The sequence below is a fragment of the Pelophylax lessonae genome, assembly GCF_965119305.1.
Source record: "Pelophylax lessonae genome assembly, chromosome: 1".
NCBI lineage: Eukaryota > Metazoa > Chordata > Amphibia > Anura > Ranidae > Pelophylax > Pelophylax lessonae.
Window position 1 is genome coordinate 314,172,176 of NC_138768.1, and position 17,608 is coordinate 314,189,783.

The 17,608-nt window shown below is 45.2% G+C and overlaps 1 protein-coding gene across 2 annotated transcripts in view; it reads left to right on the plus strand.

Annotated features, from left to right (window-relative positions):
* The first annotated feature begins 1,386 nt into the window (after nucleotides 1–1,386).
* Nucleotides 1,387–17,608, plus strand: part of SLC39A2 (solute carrier family 39 member 2) — a 49,315-nt gene continuing 33,093 nt past the window's right edge. For both annotated transcript variants that reach the window (XM_082261746.1, XM_082261745.1), the window contains exon 1: nucleotides 1,387–1,732. In XM_082261746.1, the coding sequence (XP_082117872.1) occupies nucleotides 1,647–1,732 (86 nt within the window). In that variant the 5' untranslated portion in view covers nucleotides 1,387–1,646. The remainder of the gene's footprint in view (nucleotides 1,733–17,608) is intronic.

Sequence of the window (17,608 nt, forward strand, 5' to 3'; positions counted from 1 at the left end):
CAGGCATGGCTGGGATGGCTTAAGGCACACCAGTTAAACGATTGTTGATTGGCTGTTGAAAGCCCGCCATGAAAAGAGCGCCAAAGCATGCAAAACCCGGAAATAAAACGACCGAACACGGATTTTTACCCGAACATACAGTAAAGTGTCCGTGTCCGTGTTCGGGTACAAAAAATCCAATTATTCGGTACGAACACGAATAATACAGTCCGTGTTCGCTCAACACTACTCATAAGTCTATTTCCCAAAGAAAACCTCTGGATATGACACTAAGCACGTGCACTCAACTTCTTTGGTCGACCATGGCGAGGCCTTTTCTGAGTGGAACCTGTCCTGTTAAACCGCTGTATGGTCTTGGCCACCATGCTGCAGCTCAGTTTCAGGGTCTTCGCAATTTTCTTATAGCCTAGGCCATCTTTATGTAGAGCAACAATTCTTTTTTTCAGATCCTCAGAGAGTTCTTTGCCATGAGGTGCCATGTTGAACTTCCAGTGACCAGTATGAGAGAGTGAGAGCGATAACACCAAATTTAACACACCTGCTCCCCATTCACACCTGAGACCTTATAACACTAACTAGTCACATGACACCAGGAAGGGAAAATGGCTAATTGGGCCCAATTTGGATATTTTTACTTAGGGGTGTACTCACTTTTGTTGCCAGCCGTTTACACATTAATGGCTGTGTGGTGAGTTATTTTGAGGGGACAGCACATTTACACTGTTATACAAGCTGTACACTCACTACTTCACATTGTAACAAAGTGTCATTTCTTCAGTGTTTTCACATGAAAAGATATAATAAAATATTTACAAAAATGTGAGGGGTGTGTTTACTTATGTAAGATACTGTATATTTACTATATTTAGGTTTAAATTTTAAAGAAATAAGAAAAATTGTACCATTTATTGAGATGTATTACTATGATGCTGCTTTCTAGCATTTAACATGAACTTTCACACCAAAATGTCTGCTGAATCATACTACATGTATAACTGTCTGGTAGTCTAAGCTATCCGCCAGCACTTTATATCTGTTATCCCTTGTTTCTATGGAACCAATTTATAAAAGTATGATGTAAAGTAAAATATACTTTACCTTTGAGCTCGAAGGGCCTCTACTGTACTTTATCTTTCATCAGCATTAGCAAAAGACCAACTTGTCTTCAACAAGTATATAATAATGACTTTAGCAAACAGTGATTATTGACACAGGAGCTGCTACTTGGCATTTACAATTATTCCAAGACCTTAATGAGTCACTAAATATTGGGATAACCTGGCAGACAGGTCAGTAAAGAGCAGTATAGGGTGGGGTGAGACGGATAATAACATATAAATAGAAGGGAATAAGGAGATCACCGTGGATAGGAGAACAGAGGGGGAGGAGGAGGAGGAGGAGAAGGAAATAAAGTTAGATCATAATAGGAAGAGTAACTAATTAGGGTGACAAGAGTAAGAAATGGAAATAAAGAGGTGAATGAAATGATGTATGAGTAACAGGATAGGTGTTGGAGGAGCAGCTATAACAACAAGAAGGTGAAGGAAAGCTCATTGTTGAAACCATTCTGAAAAGTAAGGACAAGTGACATTTGTAACAAAGACACCCGGTGCAACCATGGAGCCCCTTCTGGCAGTGAAAGTTGGATGTTTGGTGGCTCTTCTGTTCCTGACATTAATATGTGGGATGGCTCCTGCCTTTATCAACTGGTTCCTGAAAAAAAGTGTCACAGGTACCAAGTTATCAACTCTTTATTTTGTACATAGGGGCTGAAAACCTATTCCATTGTTCCCAGTGTGGGTTTTATCATATGATAATCTAGGATTTGAGATTGCTTAATGTAAAACAGAAAAAAAAAAAAAAAAAATCTTGTCTGAATTAATTTAAGTATAGCACACTTATATAAACATAGATATGATTATAAAAGCATTTAGGCAAAAACCGTATATGGTATTGATTTAAAGCTTTTCTTCCACAGGCAGTTGTGGGTACATACTTTATAAAATGAACAACGTAAACCTGAAACACATTTATTTAAAAAAATTGTGCCCATTTGTTGATTGTTAGAAAAATAGAAAGACAGATAATATGTGATTTTATGTAAAGGGACTATGTAAAGAATTTATTGTATGTGCTGCTATAAAGATTTTTTTTACTATCAAACATATATGCATTGTTAAATGCTAGTTGATTTTTTTTTTTTTTTAAAGTGAAATATACATGGAAGAACTGTGTAAATGTGGGTTTGTGATTACAAAAAAGCATGCATGTGCATAGTATATAAACTAAGAGATACATTTTTTCATGTTTTCACTCAGGATTCAAACTTTCCTATTGGACATGTATGAATCTTGGATGAAAAATGGATTGATAACGAGACCCTAACACCCTGGTCACACCGATTGCGGCATTAAAATCATGCTACTTCACTTGAAGTAGCATGGCTTCAAAGTAGAATATCAGTGCTACTTCAGGTGTGACTTGGAAGACATCTGTGCTACTTAATGCACCTGAATTTGAAAAAAGTAGTGCAGAAACTACTTTCAAAATCAGTGTGACTCTGACTTCCACTGTGGACAATATGGTGCAACTTGTCATGCGATTTAAAACTGTAAAATCAAATGACAAGTCACACCAGTGTATGCTCAGAAGCTGTGCAGGGATGACGTGCCTGCACTGGAAGGGATGAGCAGGGCCGGTGCAGGGCATTCTTGGACCGAAGAGGACACCGAAGAGGACGCTCTGGCTTCAGCTGCCCACACCTGAGATGGCAGCGCTGGACAAGACATTTTCAAGGTAAGTATTTCTTCTAAAAGGTAAGTGAAACTGGGGACAGTTCAGGGCTATCATTGCTGAAATGCACTAGCCCTGACTGTCACGGGGGTATTTTTAGCGAAAAAAAAATTTGAGGCCGGAACTTTGCTTTAAAGTAAATAACATAACTTTTATTCCGCTTTGGATCAAGTGGGTAATGTCTAAATCCCTTTTACGTTGTTTTACCATTTATATCCCACTTTATAAATTTACCTTTACTTCCTATTTAATAGGCACAACAGGAAGGAAGAGGAAATCTCTCCAAAATAGTGTAAATGCCCTCTTGGACAGTTGTCCCCAGGACATGTTTCCCCATTGGAAGATTTTCTCTCTATTCCTTTTCTGTGACAGCTCACAATTATAGGTTTTCCCTCTCTTTCTGTTCTGGAAACAATGATCACCAAGACAAACAGTGTGAATCTCCCCAGCAGAGACACAGATAGCAATTAAACAAGACAGAGGTTCTAACCCTTCCCCACTCTGTCTCTAAAAATCTTCTAGCTTTTGATCCACTTTGTTCCAGCAGTTGGTCTTACACTGAAGCAGTGGTCAGCTCCGTGTTATAGGCCACTTGCTGTACTTGGCTTAGAATCAGTTGAAGGATACGTTTAGCTTTAAAACATAATAATAAAATGCACATTTTTTTGCAAGTAAAAAAACATTGCACCAATGATCAGCGGATCGCAGGCTGTGTCAGGCTCCTGCAGACTGTCTGTGTAGCTATCTGCCTCTACCTCCGATATGGGAAGGCAGTTACTGAATGACAGGAGGATCAATGAACTACCTAGAGGGCTCATAAGCGCAAAGACTGTTGATACTTGTAGTTCATTCATTCATAGAAGCCTGTGAATGAATAACGCAACTGTGTGGGCAGAGCCCTGCACTTCCGTGCTCTTTTTGAATAGTGACAGCAGGTGCTGGGAGAAGATCCCCATCCCACTGTCACAGATTGGGGGGAGAGCAGGCAGATGCTGGACTCTAAATATAGGTGTAACATGTAGCATGTTTACAAAGGTGAGCTTATCCTTTAAATCTGATACCTGTAACTTATGCCTAAACTAACAAAGAAAACCTCTACCTGTCGGCTAAATTAAAACATTCTATGTCATTTGTCAGTATGCTAGAGCATGTTATTACATTAGAACATATAATACAAGGGTAGTTTCTGTAGTAGTGGATCTTTGACTGGTAATTAGGAAAGAGGTTTGAGTTCGGGAAGAAGCAGGGTTTACCCTGAAATCCAGATGTTTCTGATTTAGCCAACGGCCACTGCCTGGCTGTGCAGGAAGTCATTCAATAGAGGCAGTATTACTACCATCAATAAATTAATGAGTTTCCTACTCAGGACTTTTGGTTGCTGGGATGCTGGTAAGTCCCAGCAACTAATGAAACATCCCCATCCTCTGTTGGCCAGGGATTCCATTGAAGCTTTGCTATCATTTCATGATGAGAGGATCGTCAGGAGAGGATCATCATGAGGCATTTACATCCTTTGGACATTGGGGGACATTTTTTTTTTTTTTTTTCATCAAAGGACATTATTTTACGGACATCATGGGGCATTATTTTTTTTTTTTTTTATATTGTCATACATTGTTTTTTTTATATCCTGGGGCAATATTCTAATTATGTTACATTAAACATTTCCTGTAATATTAGGCTGATGTATGAATCTTTATGACTTCAAGTGGTTGTATCGCAGTAATGTCTGCAGCTGCAGGTATTACCTCTGTACCATTTTTTCAAACCAATGGTGGACTCTCTTGTAATAACAACCGATGTGGCTAAGCAGCTGCTTGGCTGTTATTATAGGCAGTGGAAGGGGACGCCCCCCTCCCACCACGTTTTGACGCTTGCCCAGGCTCTCCCGTCCCACTGGGAGACCCCAGCGACCAGCTGAAACATCCGCCGGCTGGCCAAAGACCCAAACAAAGCTGGAATCGGCTTTGATTGGGTCTCGGATGTAGTAACCCAGAAGCAATATCATGACATCTCTTCCAGGTTACCTAGCATCCTAATGGCTCCAGTTTAAAAAAATCAAAAGTATTTAAAAACGCAGATCTTGGCGTTTTTAAATGCTTTCAAGTGCAAAGGAGGGTTTTGGGGTGCCCCATCCCCCGTGCTAGTGCGAAAAGGCAAACACATGCGTCGGACCCAAATGCACGCAAACTGCGATCGTCCCACACGTGAGGTCTCACCGCAAACGTCAGATCATGGGCAGTCATGGGAATGCAGGTCGCACTTATTCTCTCTCCCGAATACTAAATTAAATTCTTAATGTATAAATAAAACACAGACACAATTTTGGAAGGCAAAATTTATGGCCTTTCATTCATATTTATACTTACAACTGTATTAAATGCAAAATTCCAACTTTGCTCAGTCATAATGGACTCGAGCACAAATAGCATAAATCATAACCAGTCCCCACCAGCCGGACTTGACCACTCAAGTCCAGCCCCACCCCATTACAGCGGCCATCTCAATACTAGACTGTAACCCCAGATTAAAAATATATGATCCTACTTATCGGTGCACTCCAATTAATCTGTATAAACCTCTAAAACCTCCTTCAAGGTCCAAGTGTCTATATGAAAAGCCGCCTATAATAGGCATAAACTTTTCAATTGTTTTGTTTATCCTGCGTCTAATTTTTTCCAAATTCTTAAGCTTAGGATTTCATAACCATAAAAGTCTAGGGGCTATTTCTGAATATACAATTCTAGTATGCGGGAATGAAAGTGAGAAGCGGTGAAAATCCTGCTTCATTTTGAACATTAGATCCAAGGTGTTTACTTTACCCACGTTAGGCGGATGATTACAATGTCGGGCATTGGCCAAACTTCACACAACCTGGAAATATGAAAAAACAAATTAACCCAGTGAATACCACAAAGGCCTTTCCAGAACACTTGAAAATTATCAGGATCCAAGGACAAATTAGATGTGTAGCAACAAAGTGTTGCTCTTTTATCAGCCTAGTAAATGAACGAATGTCCAAGGATCCAAATATTTCTTCTATGGCCTATAAATTAAACAGAGAGGTCAGGTCTAATATAAATTTTAAAACATTGAGATTCCCATCTGCCCAACCTTTAGATAATTGAATCATCGAGTCTCATTCTTGCAGCCTCAGTAGCCGCCCCAATTCTGAAAGAATGGGATGTAACCCTAAAATGTTGCAGTAGTAACTTCTTCATGCAGCCTTTCAAAACAAAATTAAACTGATACCTCGTTAGAGGTGAACTATTGGCATGAAAAAGAAAGCAGCTACCACCTTGTGGCTTAATGTTCCTATATTTTTTAACAAGAGCAAAAAGGCATATAATTTTGTCACCACATGTATGATGATTAATCCACTTACCCTTACCGATCCTATCTGTTTTCAAAAAGGGGATAAATCATCTAATTCCTGTATCCAAAATATCAACATACTGAAACAAAAGACCATCAGGAGATAACTTGTTGTTTGGTAGCAATTCAGACATTCGCATTGCACCAAAAATTGCTAGAACAAATGCCACATTAAATAATGTGGGTTCAAATTCAGAAAAGCACACTATAGGAGTTAAAAAAAAAAACAATACTCCCACGCTATCACTATAAGATGAAAATAATAACTGATTGCTGCAAGCACCAATTAGCCAATCCGTAGCCAACGGTAAAGTAATAAAAGATAGTGGTGGAGTCACGTGGGCGTGAGGCTACGCATCGGGACTGAGCGACAGGTATACTAGAAATGCTTGCAGGTTACGAGCTCGCGGATGATGTATTTGTTGCTACAATTTGAAATATGAGTGTCTTCCGCTACTTTTTATTTTAATAAATTGCTAAACAGTTTTTCACTATTGGGAGCCTTCTTTCCTTTTTATAAACTTTACCTTACAGAGGATACATTTGGAGAGCCCGACAGATCACTTCAGACGGGACACCCGTCCACCACCAATCACAGTTTTTCATCAACTTGGTGCATAAAGGGGATTACCCCGGGAAGCAGCGAGAAGATTTAAAGGGAAAGTTACTGATTTATACTTTAACCTTACAGCTGTAAGGTAAGAGGCTAGTACACTTAGAGGTGTCACATTTTTTTTGGATCTTTCACACACCAATCATTTTTTCAACTTTGGGTGAAGGGATCCCAGCACCTTCTGAATGAATATTGGACTTTGCTTTCACTTCTCTTACTTTTTTACAGGGACTCACTCTGAGGATTGTTATCAATTCAATCACTGTGTCATCTGCATCTATATTATCAATTGTTCAGATTTATTATTTATGTACTCACTGACACTGTGACGGTACTAGCCGTCACTATGGGTGACGGATCACCCTGTCCCTGGATTGTAAACCCCTTTGTGTCATTTTCTTATGAGTTTGGGGCATTGCATTTTATTTTCCCTTTATTCATCCTCTGAACAACTGACTCATGGCATTGAGGTAATGTAATGTAATGTTACAACCCATCCCCCCCCCCCCCCTCCTGTTTCTGTGTCTAAGTGTGTGGATTCATGGCAGACAATGGTCTGAGTTGGAGACATCTCTCCGCAGGGGGTGTCTATTAAGACTGCATGTTTCAAATGTACAAATGTTCAGTTCTCATTGGTTGGTTCCCTTCCCCCCTTCTGTGGAAAGGCTAAGGGGAGTTTCCCTAACTGTGTGTAAAACTGTTGTCTTGGAATGTAATAAACAGTTTAAGCTCTGCATGTTTAACCCTCAACACCTGTGTGGATTGTCTCGTGATTGAGGGGTTACAGGCTGGGTATGGCTTCTCCGCAGGCTGTGGGTGCGTTTGGAGGACAGGAGACACAGATTCAGCGGATGTGCCCAGCTGGGGTACAAAGATCCGTTACATTGGTTGGCAGCGGTGGGATGTCTCCTGCAGTCCAGGACATCCAAACCACCACCAGGATTCAAGATCTGGGCAGCTGCCAAGGAGTGATACGGGGACCAGCCAGCATGAGAGCGGAGTTCGGGAGGAGGCTGCAAGGCATGCAGAAGCAACATCGGGGACCAGCGACAGAGCACACCAGGCTCGGCTGGGAGGATGTGATCCGCCGGCAACTCTGGCATGAGGCGCTAGGCCACGAGCGGCACCATCAGGGGAAGATCCTTCCCTCCTCCACAGAGATGTACCGGAAGCAGTACCGTGCGCGAGAGGTGTTCCTGAGGGAACGACCGCGAGATGAATGGAAGACAGAGCTCGGAAGATTGGTCCAGGAGGAAATTAGGCTGGACGCCAGCTACAGAGCCCTCCGGTGGTTCGCGGCTCAACTGTGGCCAGGTACAGCGGATGGCAGCCCGACAGAAGGCGTTGGCTATGGCGGCGTGGGGCTGCTCCATCAAAAAATGTACGGAGACCCAGACTTTGGGAGCGATGAGGAGTGGCGGCTGGAACACATTCTGGATTTCCGAGATGAGGTGCTGGACCTCCCCGACGAGGCGTGTGACCTGGAGGAATTGGAGTTCCTGGTTGAGCAGGAATGGGAGCTCGAGATTGCCTACAAGCGGCTGTTTGACGGTGATCAGCAGCCTGGCATGGCTCCCGTTGCCTGGGACTGTCCGAGAGAAATAGCAGACAGTCACGAAGATGAGAAGCAAATGGGGCCAGGGGTGACCCTGCGTTTTCCCGTACTAACTGCAATGGAAGAAGCAGCGATGATACAGAGGGCACTGCGAGCGCTAGAATGCCGGAACGCACCGGAGGTCCACCAGGCAGCGAGACAAGCTAATAGCATGAAGGTCTCAGAAGGGGAAGTTGAGACAGGCGCTGGAAGGCTGGGAAATGGTGATCAGCAGCAAGTCCAGAGTATCTCATCTGGTGCCCCAGCAGAAGCATTGGCTACAGGGCAGAGTGCCCCTGGCATCTGCCCAGCATCAGAAAAAGAGTTGGATCCGGAGAGTCTGAGGGAGGATCTGCGTGAGCTGTTTTCCCAACAGCAGATACCCCCACCGGGAGTAGAGGAAGCAATTCTCCCTCCCCAACAATTGGACACTACCCCAGTGTTTATCCCCCCAGCAGAAGCGCTGGCTACGGGGCAGAGTGCCACTGGCCTCTGCCCACCCTCAGAGGTAGATCCAGGGAGTCCGAGGGGTGACCTCAGTGAGCCGTTTTCCCAGCACTTGGACACTACCCCAGTGGTTATCCCCCCAGCAGAAGCGCTGGCTACGGGGCAGAGTGCCGCTGGCCTCTGCCCACCCTCAGAGGTAGATCCAGGGAGTCCGAGGGGTGACCTCAGTGAGCCGTTTCCCCAGCACTTGGACACTACCCCAGTGTTTATCCCCCCAGCAGAAGCGCTGGCTACGGGGCAGAGTGCCGCTGGCCTCTGCCCACCCTCAGAGGTAGATCCAGGGAGTCCGAGGGGTGACCTCAGTGAGCCGTTTCCCCAGCACTTGGACACTACCCCAGTGTTCATCGCCCCAGCAGAAGTGCTGGCTACAGGGCAGAGTGCCCCTGGCATCTGCCCAGCATCAGAAAAAGAGTTGGATCCAGAGAGTCTGAGAGAGGATCTGCGTGAGCTGTTTTCCCAACAGCAGATATCCCCACCGGGAGTAGAGGAAGCAATTCTCCCTCCCCAACAATTGGACACTACCCCAGTGTTTATCCCTCCGGCAGAAGCGCTGGCTACAGGACAGAGTGCTGATGGTCTCTGCCCAGCATCAGAACCAGAGATGAAGAATCCGGGAGACAGTCCCTGCAAGATACCTTCTCAGCGGCTCGTAACTACACCAGGAGAAAAGCAAGTACCTTTTTCTCCCCAAATGCATAGCCCTACCAGCCTACATTCCCTACCAGCGGAAGCGCTGGCATCAGGGCAGAGAATTATTCAGCTCCCCCCAATATCTGCAACCCTGCCCTGGATCAGAGGAGTGCAGACAGCTGTTCCCACTCTGCAGCGGCTGTTTTTATTCATGGGAGACCCTATGTGCGGTGTTGCTCCCCAGCACCAGAGTCGTTCTTTTACTTTTCCTGGTTGCCTGGGGTGGAAGTTTGTGACTAACGCAGGTCCAGACCATTTGATGGTCAGGAACCTCGTTAGTCTGTTTTTAAAAGGGGAGAAATGTGACAGAACCCACTGTCACTGTGTGTTTTGGAGGGGACTGTGCGCAAGCCTCCTACCGACAGACTATGGGCCAGAAGCTACTGGAGTTTGGCGCTGCAGCCTTTTGACTTTACCATCCACTACTGCCCTGGGAAGCAACGCCGACGAATTATCCAGGCAAACAGACATTGACTCTTTTTGGGATTTGTTACCCGACTAATTCAGGCACAGACCAGTTGGAGGTCTAGTACCTGGATTAGTCTACCTTTGGGGGGGAAGAGATGTGACGGTACTAGCCGTCACTATGGGTGACGGATCACCCTGTCCCTGGATTGTAAACCCCTTTGTGTCATTTTCTTATGAGTTTGGGACATTGCATTTTATTTTCCCTTTATTCATCCTCTGAACAACTGACTCATGGCATTGAGGTAATGTAATGTAATGTTACAACCCATCCCCCCCCCTCCTGTTTCTGTGTCTAAGTGTGTGGATTCATGGCAGACAATGGTCTGAGTTGGAGACATCTCTCCGCAGGGGGTGTCTATTAAGACTGCATGTTTCAAATGTACAAATGTTCAGTTCTCATTGGTTGGTTCCCTTCCCCCCTTCTGTGGAAAGGCTAAGGGGAGTTTCCCTAACTGTGTGTAAAACTGTTGTCTTGGAATGTAATAAACAGTTTAAACTCTGCATGTTTAACCCTCAACACCTGTGTGGATTGTCTCGTGATTGAGGGGTTACGGGCTGGGTATGGCTTCTCCGCAGGCTGTGGGTGCGTTTGGAGGACAGGAGACACAGATTCAGCAGATGTGCCCAGCTGGGGTACAAAGATCCGTTACAGACACATTTCTATTTTCAGGACATGCACCTGTCTGTGTACTCACTAACGTTTTTTCATTTCCAGCACATGTACTTTATTAATCTTTATCTGCACGCGTTTATATATTGACATGTATCAATTTTAGCACATGCACTTTATTTGACATTTGCACATGTTTCCTACCTGATGGCATATGATAGTGCAGCACCACTATATTTTATCACAAAATAGGAGTTACCTTACATATTTTCTTCAACAATTCAATTGAAATAGGTCTCCTATTATCAGCAAGAAAATTACTCTTTCTGTAACCTTTTAGCGCCTGTTGTACTGAGAAAAATGCTGTACAAAAAGTTAGACCTTGAATTATAAAAAAAAAAAAAAATGATACTCCTGCTAGAATTTTGACAATATGGCTATAAGACAACTCCTTATGCATTAATGAGCACAAGAATGCTAGTATTACATGTTCTTAAGGGGAATCAAAGCAGAAATTAAGATCGCTAGCAAATTGTATCCATCTATTCCATGCAGCAGAATATTCTGCCCATGTGCTACTGGCAACTGACTTTTTAATATAGTCTGTGAGGATTTCTAAATTTATTCCCAAAGGTTCTCCCAACATTCTATACCTTCCAAGTCGGCATTGGGTAATAATTGACGGAATCTGGAAATCTGGAATCGAGATAAAGCATCCGCAATTTGATTTTCCTTCCCAGGCAGATATTTAGCCTTTAACCATATGTTAAAATGCCAACATAGAAATACCAAATGTCTGAATAATTTAACTATTAACAATGGATGATAAACAATTCACCTCATACATACACCTTTATTATCGGTTTGTATAGGAATTATTTTGTTGGCAAATTGTTCACCCCCAAATCTCTAATGCGACTACCAAGGAAAATAGCTCTAATAGAACTATATTCCTTGTCGCTTTTATGTTTACCCATCTAGTAGGCCTTTTCCCACAGCACCAATGTGTCTTCCATACTTCAGAGAAACCGCAGAAGCCAGCTGCATCAGTGAATAGCTCAAAATCAGCAGCAAATATGAAATTATCTTGAAAGAACGAATGGCGGTGTAGCAGGACTTCCAAGCATTGGGCCTGATGTGGGTCTGCCATGGTCACTGGAAACACCAATGGCACATTTAAGCTGATTGCCCAAGTGTGCTGGCGATTGAAATCTCTGTCTTGCTGTACTGTACTGAGAATGACTTCTGACAATCTGGTTAGCTCAAAAGTCACTGACTGTGCTGAATGCTGACTTCTGACACTCTGGTTAGCTCAAAAGTCACTGACTGAGGTAGCCTTTGTATACTGCTTATGCTGCAACTCTCAACACTGTACACTGCCCGTTGTACACTTAACACTTCAGGGCCCAACCGCTGGCACCCCCTTTACTCTCCTGTACACTGCACGCTGTACACTTAACACTTCAGGGCCCAACCGCTGGCACCCCCTTTACTCTTCAGGGTCAACACTGGCACCCCCTTTCCTTTTGCTCCTGCATCGGCTAGCTAGCTCCCGGATCCCTCTGACCTTCTCCGGAGTGGTCCCCTCTCACTAGGCAGACCCCCCTCTCTGCATCTCAGCTCAGCCCTCTGTCCCCTCAGGCCAGCCACCTGGGACACCCGATTCCTCTTGACAGGAGGAGAGACAGCTGTACTCTCCCTTCTGGGACTTTGCTTCCCACCAAAGACACTGTGTCATGTGCTCCCCTCAAACTTATACCCACTCCCAGAATGCTGTGCAGCAGAATCTGCCTTTCTGGGGTAGATACAAGCCTGGGTGTGCCATTGGCCAGGTTTCCTCCACTTGCCCAATGAGAGCCTTCATTGAGCACAGTGGGGAGAGTCCCCAGTCTCAACAGCCACACCTGAAAACCATGACAGCCCAGCTGAAAATCATGGCCCTGCTGATAAGCAGACAAGGCCTACTATACTTTACCTAGCACCTACCTTGTAAGGTGCTACATCCACCCCACACCAAACTGAGTAATGTCCCCATTGACTCTGAGGCAGCCGCCTCCTATCAAAACTTCAGCCCAAAAACTCAGGAGTATTCCACAAACCTGGAAAAGGGGAAAAGGGGAAAAGGGGAAAAGGGAAAGATCAAATGTACAAATAAGTTATGTGAAAAAATATAGTTATACATTTTCTCTGCTGTACAAATATACAAACATTTTTAGGTGCATGAAGATGATGCACCCCCCATCAAACAAACTCGCTTGATGGGGATTTTCAAGCAAACACAATGTACATTCCCTTACTGACTATCTCTAAGATGAGCCCACCTATAGAGAGAATACAAGACTAACTAGCTGTACAGTTGAGTGAGAAGACCCTCCTACTCAGGGCGACCTTCTCACTCCCTTCCCTGACTACCTCTGCTGACCAGTGTCTTGACTCGCCGGGTCCACTTCCTCCGGGTGAGAAGTCTGTGCCCTAACACTGGCTAACTATGCAGAGTCCTTTCTTTGAAGTAAGACACAGCGCCTCCTGGCTGTTTCTCAGTCAGGGAAGAAGCAACAGGGGTCTCTCAGGGCATCCCTCACCAAAGTTCCTGAACACACACTTGAACTTGTATTAATCATCTGTTTCTTCTTCTTGCTTGAACTATGGAAAGTTTCTCACACAGTATTTGTAATCCACATATATATCCTGGCCCGGTGGCCCAGGGATCTGACATAGCAAACATTCTCCTTAAGACCCTGGCCCGATGGCCCAAAGGGTCTGCAAATGAACTTGAACATTCTCAACAGGAACTTGTAAAATTCAGCATTACATTTTTCTCTTTACACAGTCCTTTTGGTCAGTTGTGCTGGCCAGCCGGCCATGAATGCATAGTTTGAAAGTTTTTTTTGAAAAGAACACACTTTTTTTTTTTAAATGTAGTAGTCGGGACTCGGGATGAGGAACCTGGACATAAGTACCTTGCTCATCTTTCATTCTCACAGACCAAGTCTGGCCTGATCCATCTGGGCGGCGGACTTCAAAATAGATAGAACTCCCAAAGTTCCATTGAGCCTTTACAGCATTGAATCTTTCCTTTAATCCCGCTTCTGATGAGTATCTATATGGCTTAGTAATGAATAAAAAGTCCCATATGACCTCATCACACCAGAAGTCTCTGTACTTTTCAATTAGTAGCATTACCTTACTTGGAGCATAGGGGTAATCGTACCCATATTCTAGCACCACCTTTCACTGTATCCACCTTTGCATACGGGACAGCCGGGGAAGAGTCTTCCTGTTGCCTCTCCCAGGTGGAGAAAATGGGGTTATCACCAGCTGAATCATATTTTCTTATGCGGCATTCTGATCTCAAGCCCTGACAATATTTCCAGGAGGGGTTAAATCTGGAATCGTTTTGACATAGGTTTCACAGAATCCCAGCTTTTTAGCTAAATCCTCTCTCTCCATAGCTTCCTTGGTCTTCTTATCAACTGTCACTGCAATTTCAGGACCCGGGGAGCTGCTCCCAGCTTCTGACCCCCAGTCCCACTCTGTCTCGTCAGCCGATCCCCAATCATCAATCCCCTCCTCTATGGAAGGATGGGGATCCTATGGGTACAATTCCTGCTTCCTCCTCACCACTGGTACTGGTAGGTGAGACTTGAATAACTGCAGGCTTTGTAGGCTGCTGAATAGCGATTGGAGCAGATCCTGCCACTACTGCTGTGGTAGATGCATCTTCCAGCCACCCTCCGGCCGCTTGTGCTGGCATACATTCTCTTCCTAGGGAGCCCTGCGATCGAGCCCCCCTTACAAACACTGAGGACCCACTGTCTGCTGGTATGGCCTCTAGTTTCATCATTAAACGCAACATGCCCCTACCGCCTCCGCGGAGGAAATTGGATTCTATCCCAATCACCTCCTGAGTGAGTCCTGACTCCCAAGTGACATACAACTTCTTGGGCCGGCCCTTACTTCTCTCTGCCCGCAGCAGCAGATAGCCACATTGCCCACATTGGACCTACGCTTGCACTTTAAGTGTTATATTAGCACATTGAGGACATACAGCTCCTAGGTACTCCAGGCCGCCTTCCATGCAAAGCGTGAGTCCGCCTTCAGGCACCATCTGGATGCCTGTGTCCCACACAAGGGATGGATTGGGCTGGTGGATCTGCTCCGTTGCCTGCCTAGCAGAGTCTTCGTCGATGGTTGCAGCAATAGCGGTCACACTCTTCTGCTCTCTCAAAAACGCCATTTTTCTCTCCTCTACACCTGTCTCCCTCGCAGCCACACCCGAAGGAGGGGGTATTAATAGGACTCCCTTGGTCACTCCTGATTGGTTGGATGTTTCCGCTATCTCCACCCTTTCGCCATGTTGGGCGGTGACTCCTCCTGCTAGGCAGGTCTGTGTGAAGCCCGCTTTCCAGCGCGGTACAGTAACTCTTTCCCTGCCATGCTGTCTCACTCTAGCCCACAGGGAAGTTGCTGCAAAGTGGACCATGTCACTTGCCAGACATGCATCCACTCTCCTTATTTGCACCAGGGCCACAACTTTGCCTTCATCTCCTGAAGCCAGCTGTTCCTCCTTGTCAGAAGCACGGTCGATAGTTCTCTTCCCAGCCATACATGTGCAAATACGATCCTCCATACTATCTCCGAGGTTAGTCCCACTGCCTCTCCCGGCATGGCCGACTACAGTCCTCACAGTATCCATGCACTCACTAAACAGAATAAATGTCCCGCTGTCGGATGCATGGTCAACATCAGTCCATATAGCTTGTACACACACCTGGCCCCTGGCACCTTGCTCTCCCTGCCCCGGGCCACCATCTTCTCGGTCCCCACCGGGACCTCCGGCGCCATCTTCTCCGTCCCCACCAGGACCCCTGACCACATCTTCTTCATCCCCACCGGGACCTCTCCCTGTTAAGCAGTTTCAGCATTTGTATACCTTCACTACTTTTCCCTCTGCTTTCCAATATCTGACAGCAGAGTACATATTACAATCCATGTGGAAGGTTCCCATCATTTTACAGACTTTGCTTGAACACTTGCGTTGCCATGGGCAACCTTCCGTGTGCACTTCTATCTTCATCCCACTCTCCCTGCTTCCCGCAGATCCAGCCTCATACTTGGCTTGATATTTGAACAACAGTTCTGGGCACAAAAATTGACTTTTCCGACTTTTTCTTCTGCTGTTGCCAGGGGCAACTGGCCCAGTAACCAATGGCAAAATCCCGGGTGAGCCCCCAAATGTAGCAGGACTTCCAGGCATTGGGCCTAATGTGGGTCTGCCATGGTCACCGGAAACACCAACGGCACATTTAAGCTGATTGCCCAAGTGTGAGATCTGAGACAATGAACAGTCCGGCATCTTTGGTTGTTTTCTTTTTATTTATTTTTATGGGGATGGGAGAAGGGAATGAGTGGGATACTCCTCTGGCTCAACTAGGTACAAAATGGGACATGCCTTTCAGCACTGACTTGACGCCGGCTGAATGCCGACCAACGCTTGCTGGCGCTTGAAATCTCTGTCTTGCTGTACTGTACTGAAGAATGACTTCTGACACTCTGGTTAGCTCAAAAGTCACAGACTGTGCTCCCTTCAGTCCTTCCTGACTGAGGTAGCCATACTGCTTATGCTGCAACTCTCAACACTGTACACTGCACGCTGTACACTTAACATTTCAGGGCCCAACCACTGGCACCCCCTTTACTCTTCAGGGTCAACACTGGCACCTCCTTTCCTTTTGCTCCTGCACCGGCTAGCTATCTCCCGGATCCCTCTGACCTTCTCCGGAGTGGTCCCCTCTCACTAGGCAGACCCCCAGGGGCAGTTTGCAGTACTCGTGACTGGGAATGCTTTCCTGAAACTCGACCTCTCTCAGCGCCGCTGGTCCTCTGCACCAGATCCTCTCTACAGCTCAGCTCAGCCCTCTGTCCCCTTAGGCCAGCCGCCTGGGACACCGGATTCCTCTTGACAGGAGGAGAGACAGCCGTACTCTCCCTCCTGGGACTCTGCTTCCTGCCAAAGACTCAGCGTCATGTGCTCCCCTCAAATTTATACCCACTCCCAGAATGCTGTGCGGCAGAATCTGCCTTTCTGGGTTAGATACAAGCCTGGGTGTGCCATTGGCCGGGTTTCCTCCACTTGCCCAATGAGAGCCTTCATTGAGCACAGTGGGGAGACTCCCCAGTCTCAACAGCCACACCTGGGAACCATGACAGCCCAGCTGAAAATCATGGCCCTGCTGATAAGCAGATGAGGCCTACTATAATTAACCTAGCACCTACCTTGTAGGGTGCTACAGTGGTATAGTTGTAAAAATTTTTTAACCATACTGACAAATCTTCTTTTAACTCAGAAGTTAGCCTGATATGCGCAAACGGGGATTTGAGGCCTAAAATGGCCAAATATAGGCAATGTGAAAAAACCCTTCCTTCCTATCCGGGATGCAAAGGCTAAAAGGCCTAATAATGACTGTAATTCTTTTATCTGAACTTTTTTCTACTCAGAATATTAGCTATTGTATATTTAAATTGTTCTGTTTTATCTAAAGACAATTTGAATTATAATTTCTCTGTGTCAATGTTTATCCCTAAAAATTAAATCGAAGAAAAAGGCAAAGCTGTTTTTTTCCACCGCCAAAGGAACACCAAAATGCTCAGAAATGTTTCCAAAAAGTTGGAGCAAGAAAAAACAAACCAGATAGCCTGGGGGACATATGAATAGGAAGTCATCTAGATAGTGTAAGATATCATCATATTATGACTAGTGTTGAGCGAACACGGACTGTATTATTCGTGTTCGTACCGAATAATTGGATTTTTTGTACCCGAACACGGACACGGACACTTTACTGTATGTTCGGGTAAAAATCCGTGTTCGGTCGTTTTATTTCCGGGTTTTGCATGCTTTGGCGCTCTTTTCATGGCGGGCTTTCAACAGCCAATCAACAATCGTTTAACTGGTGTG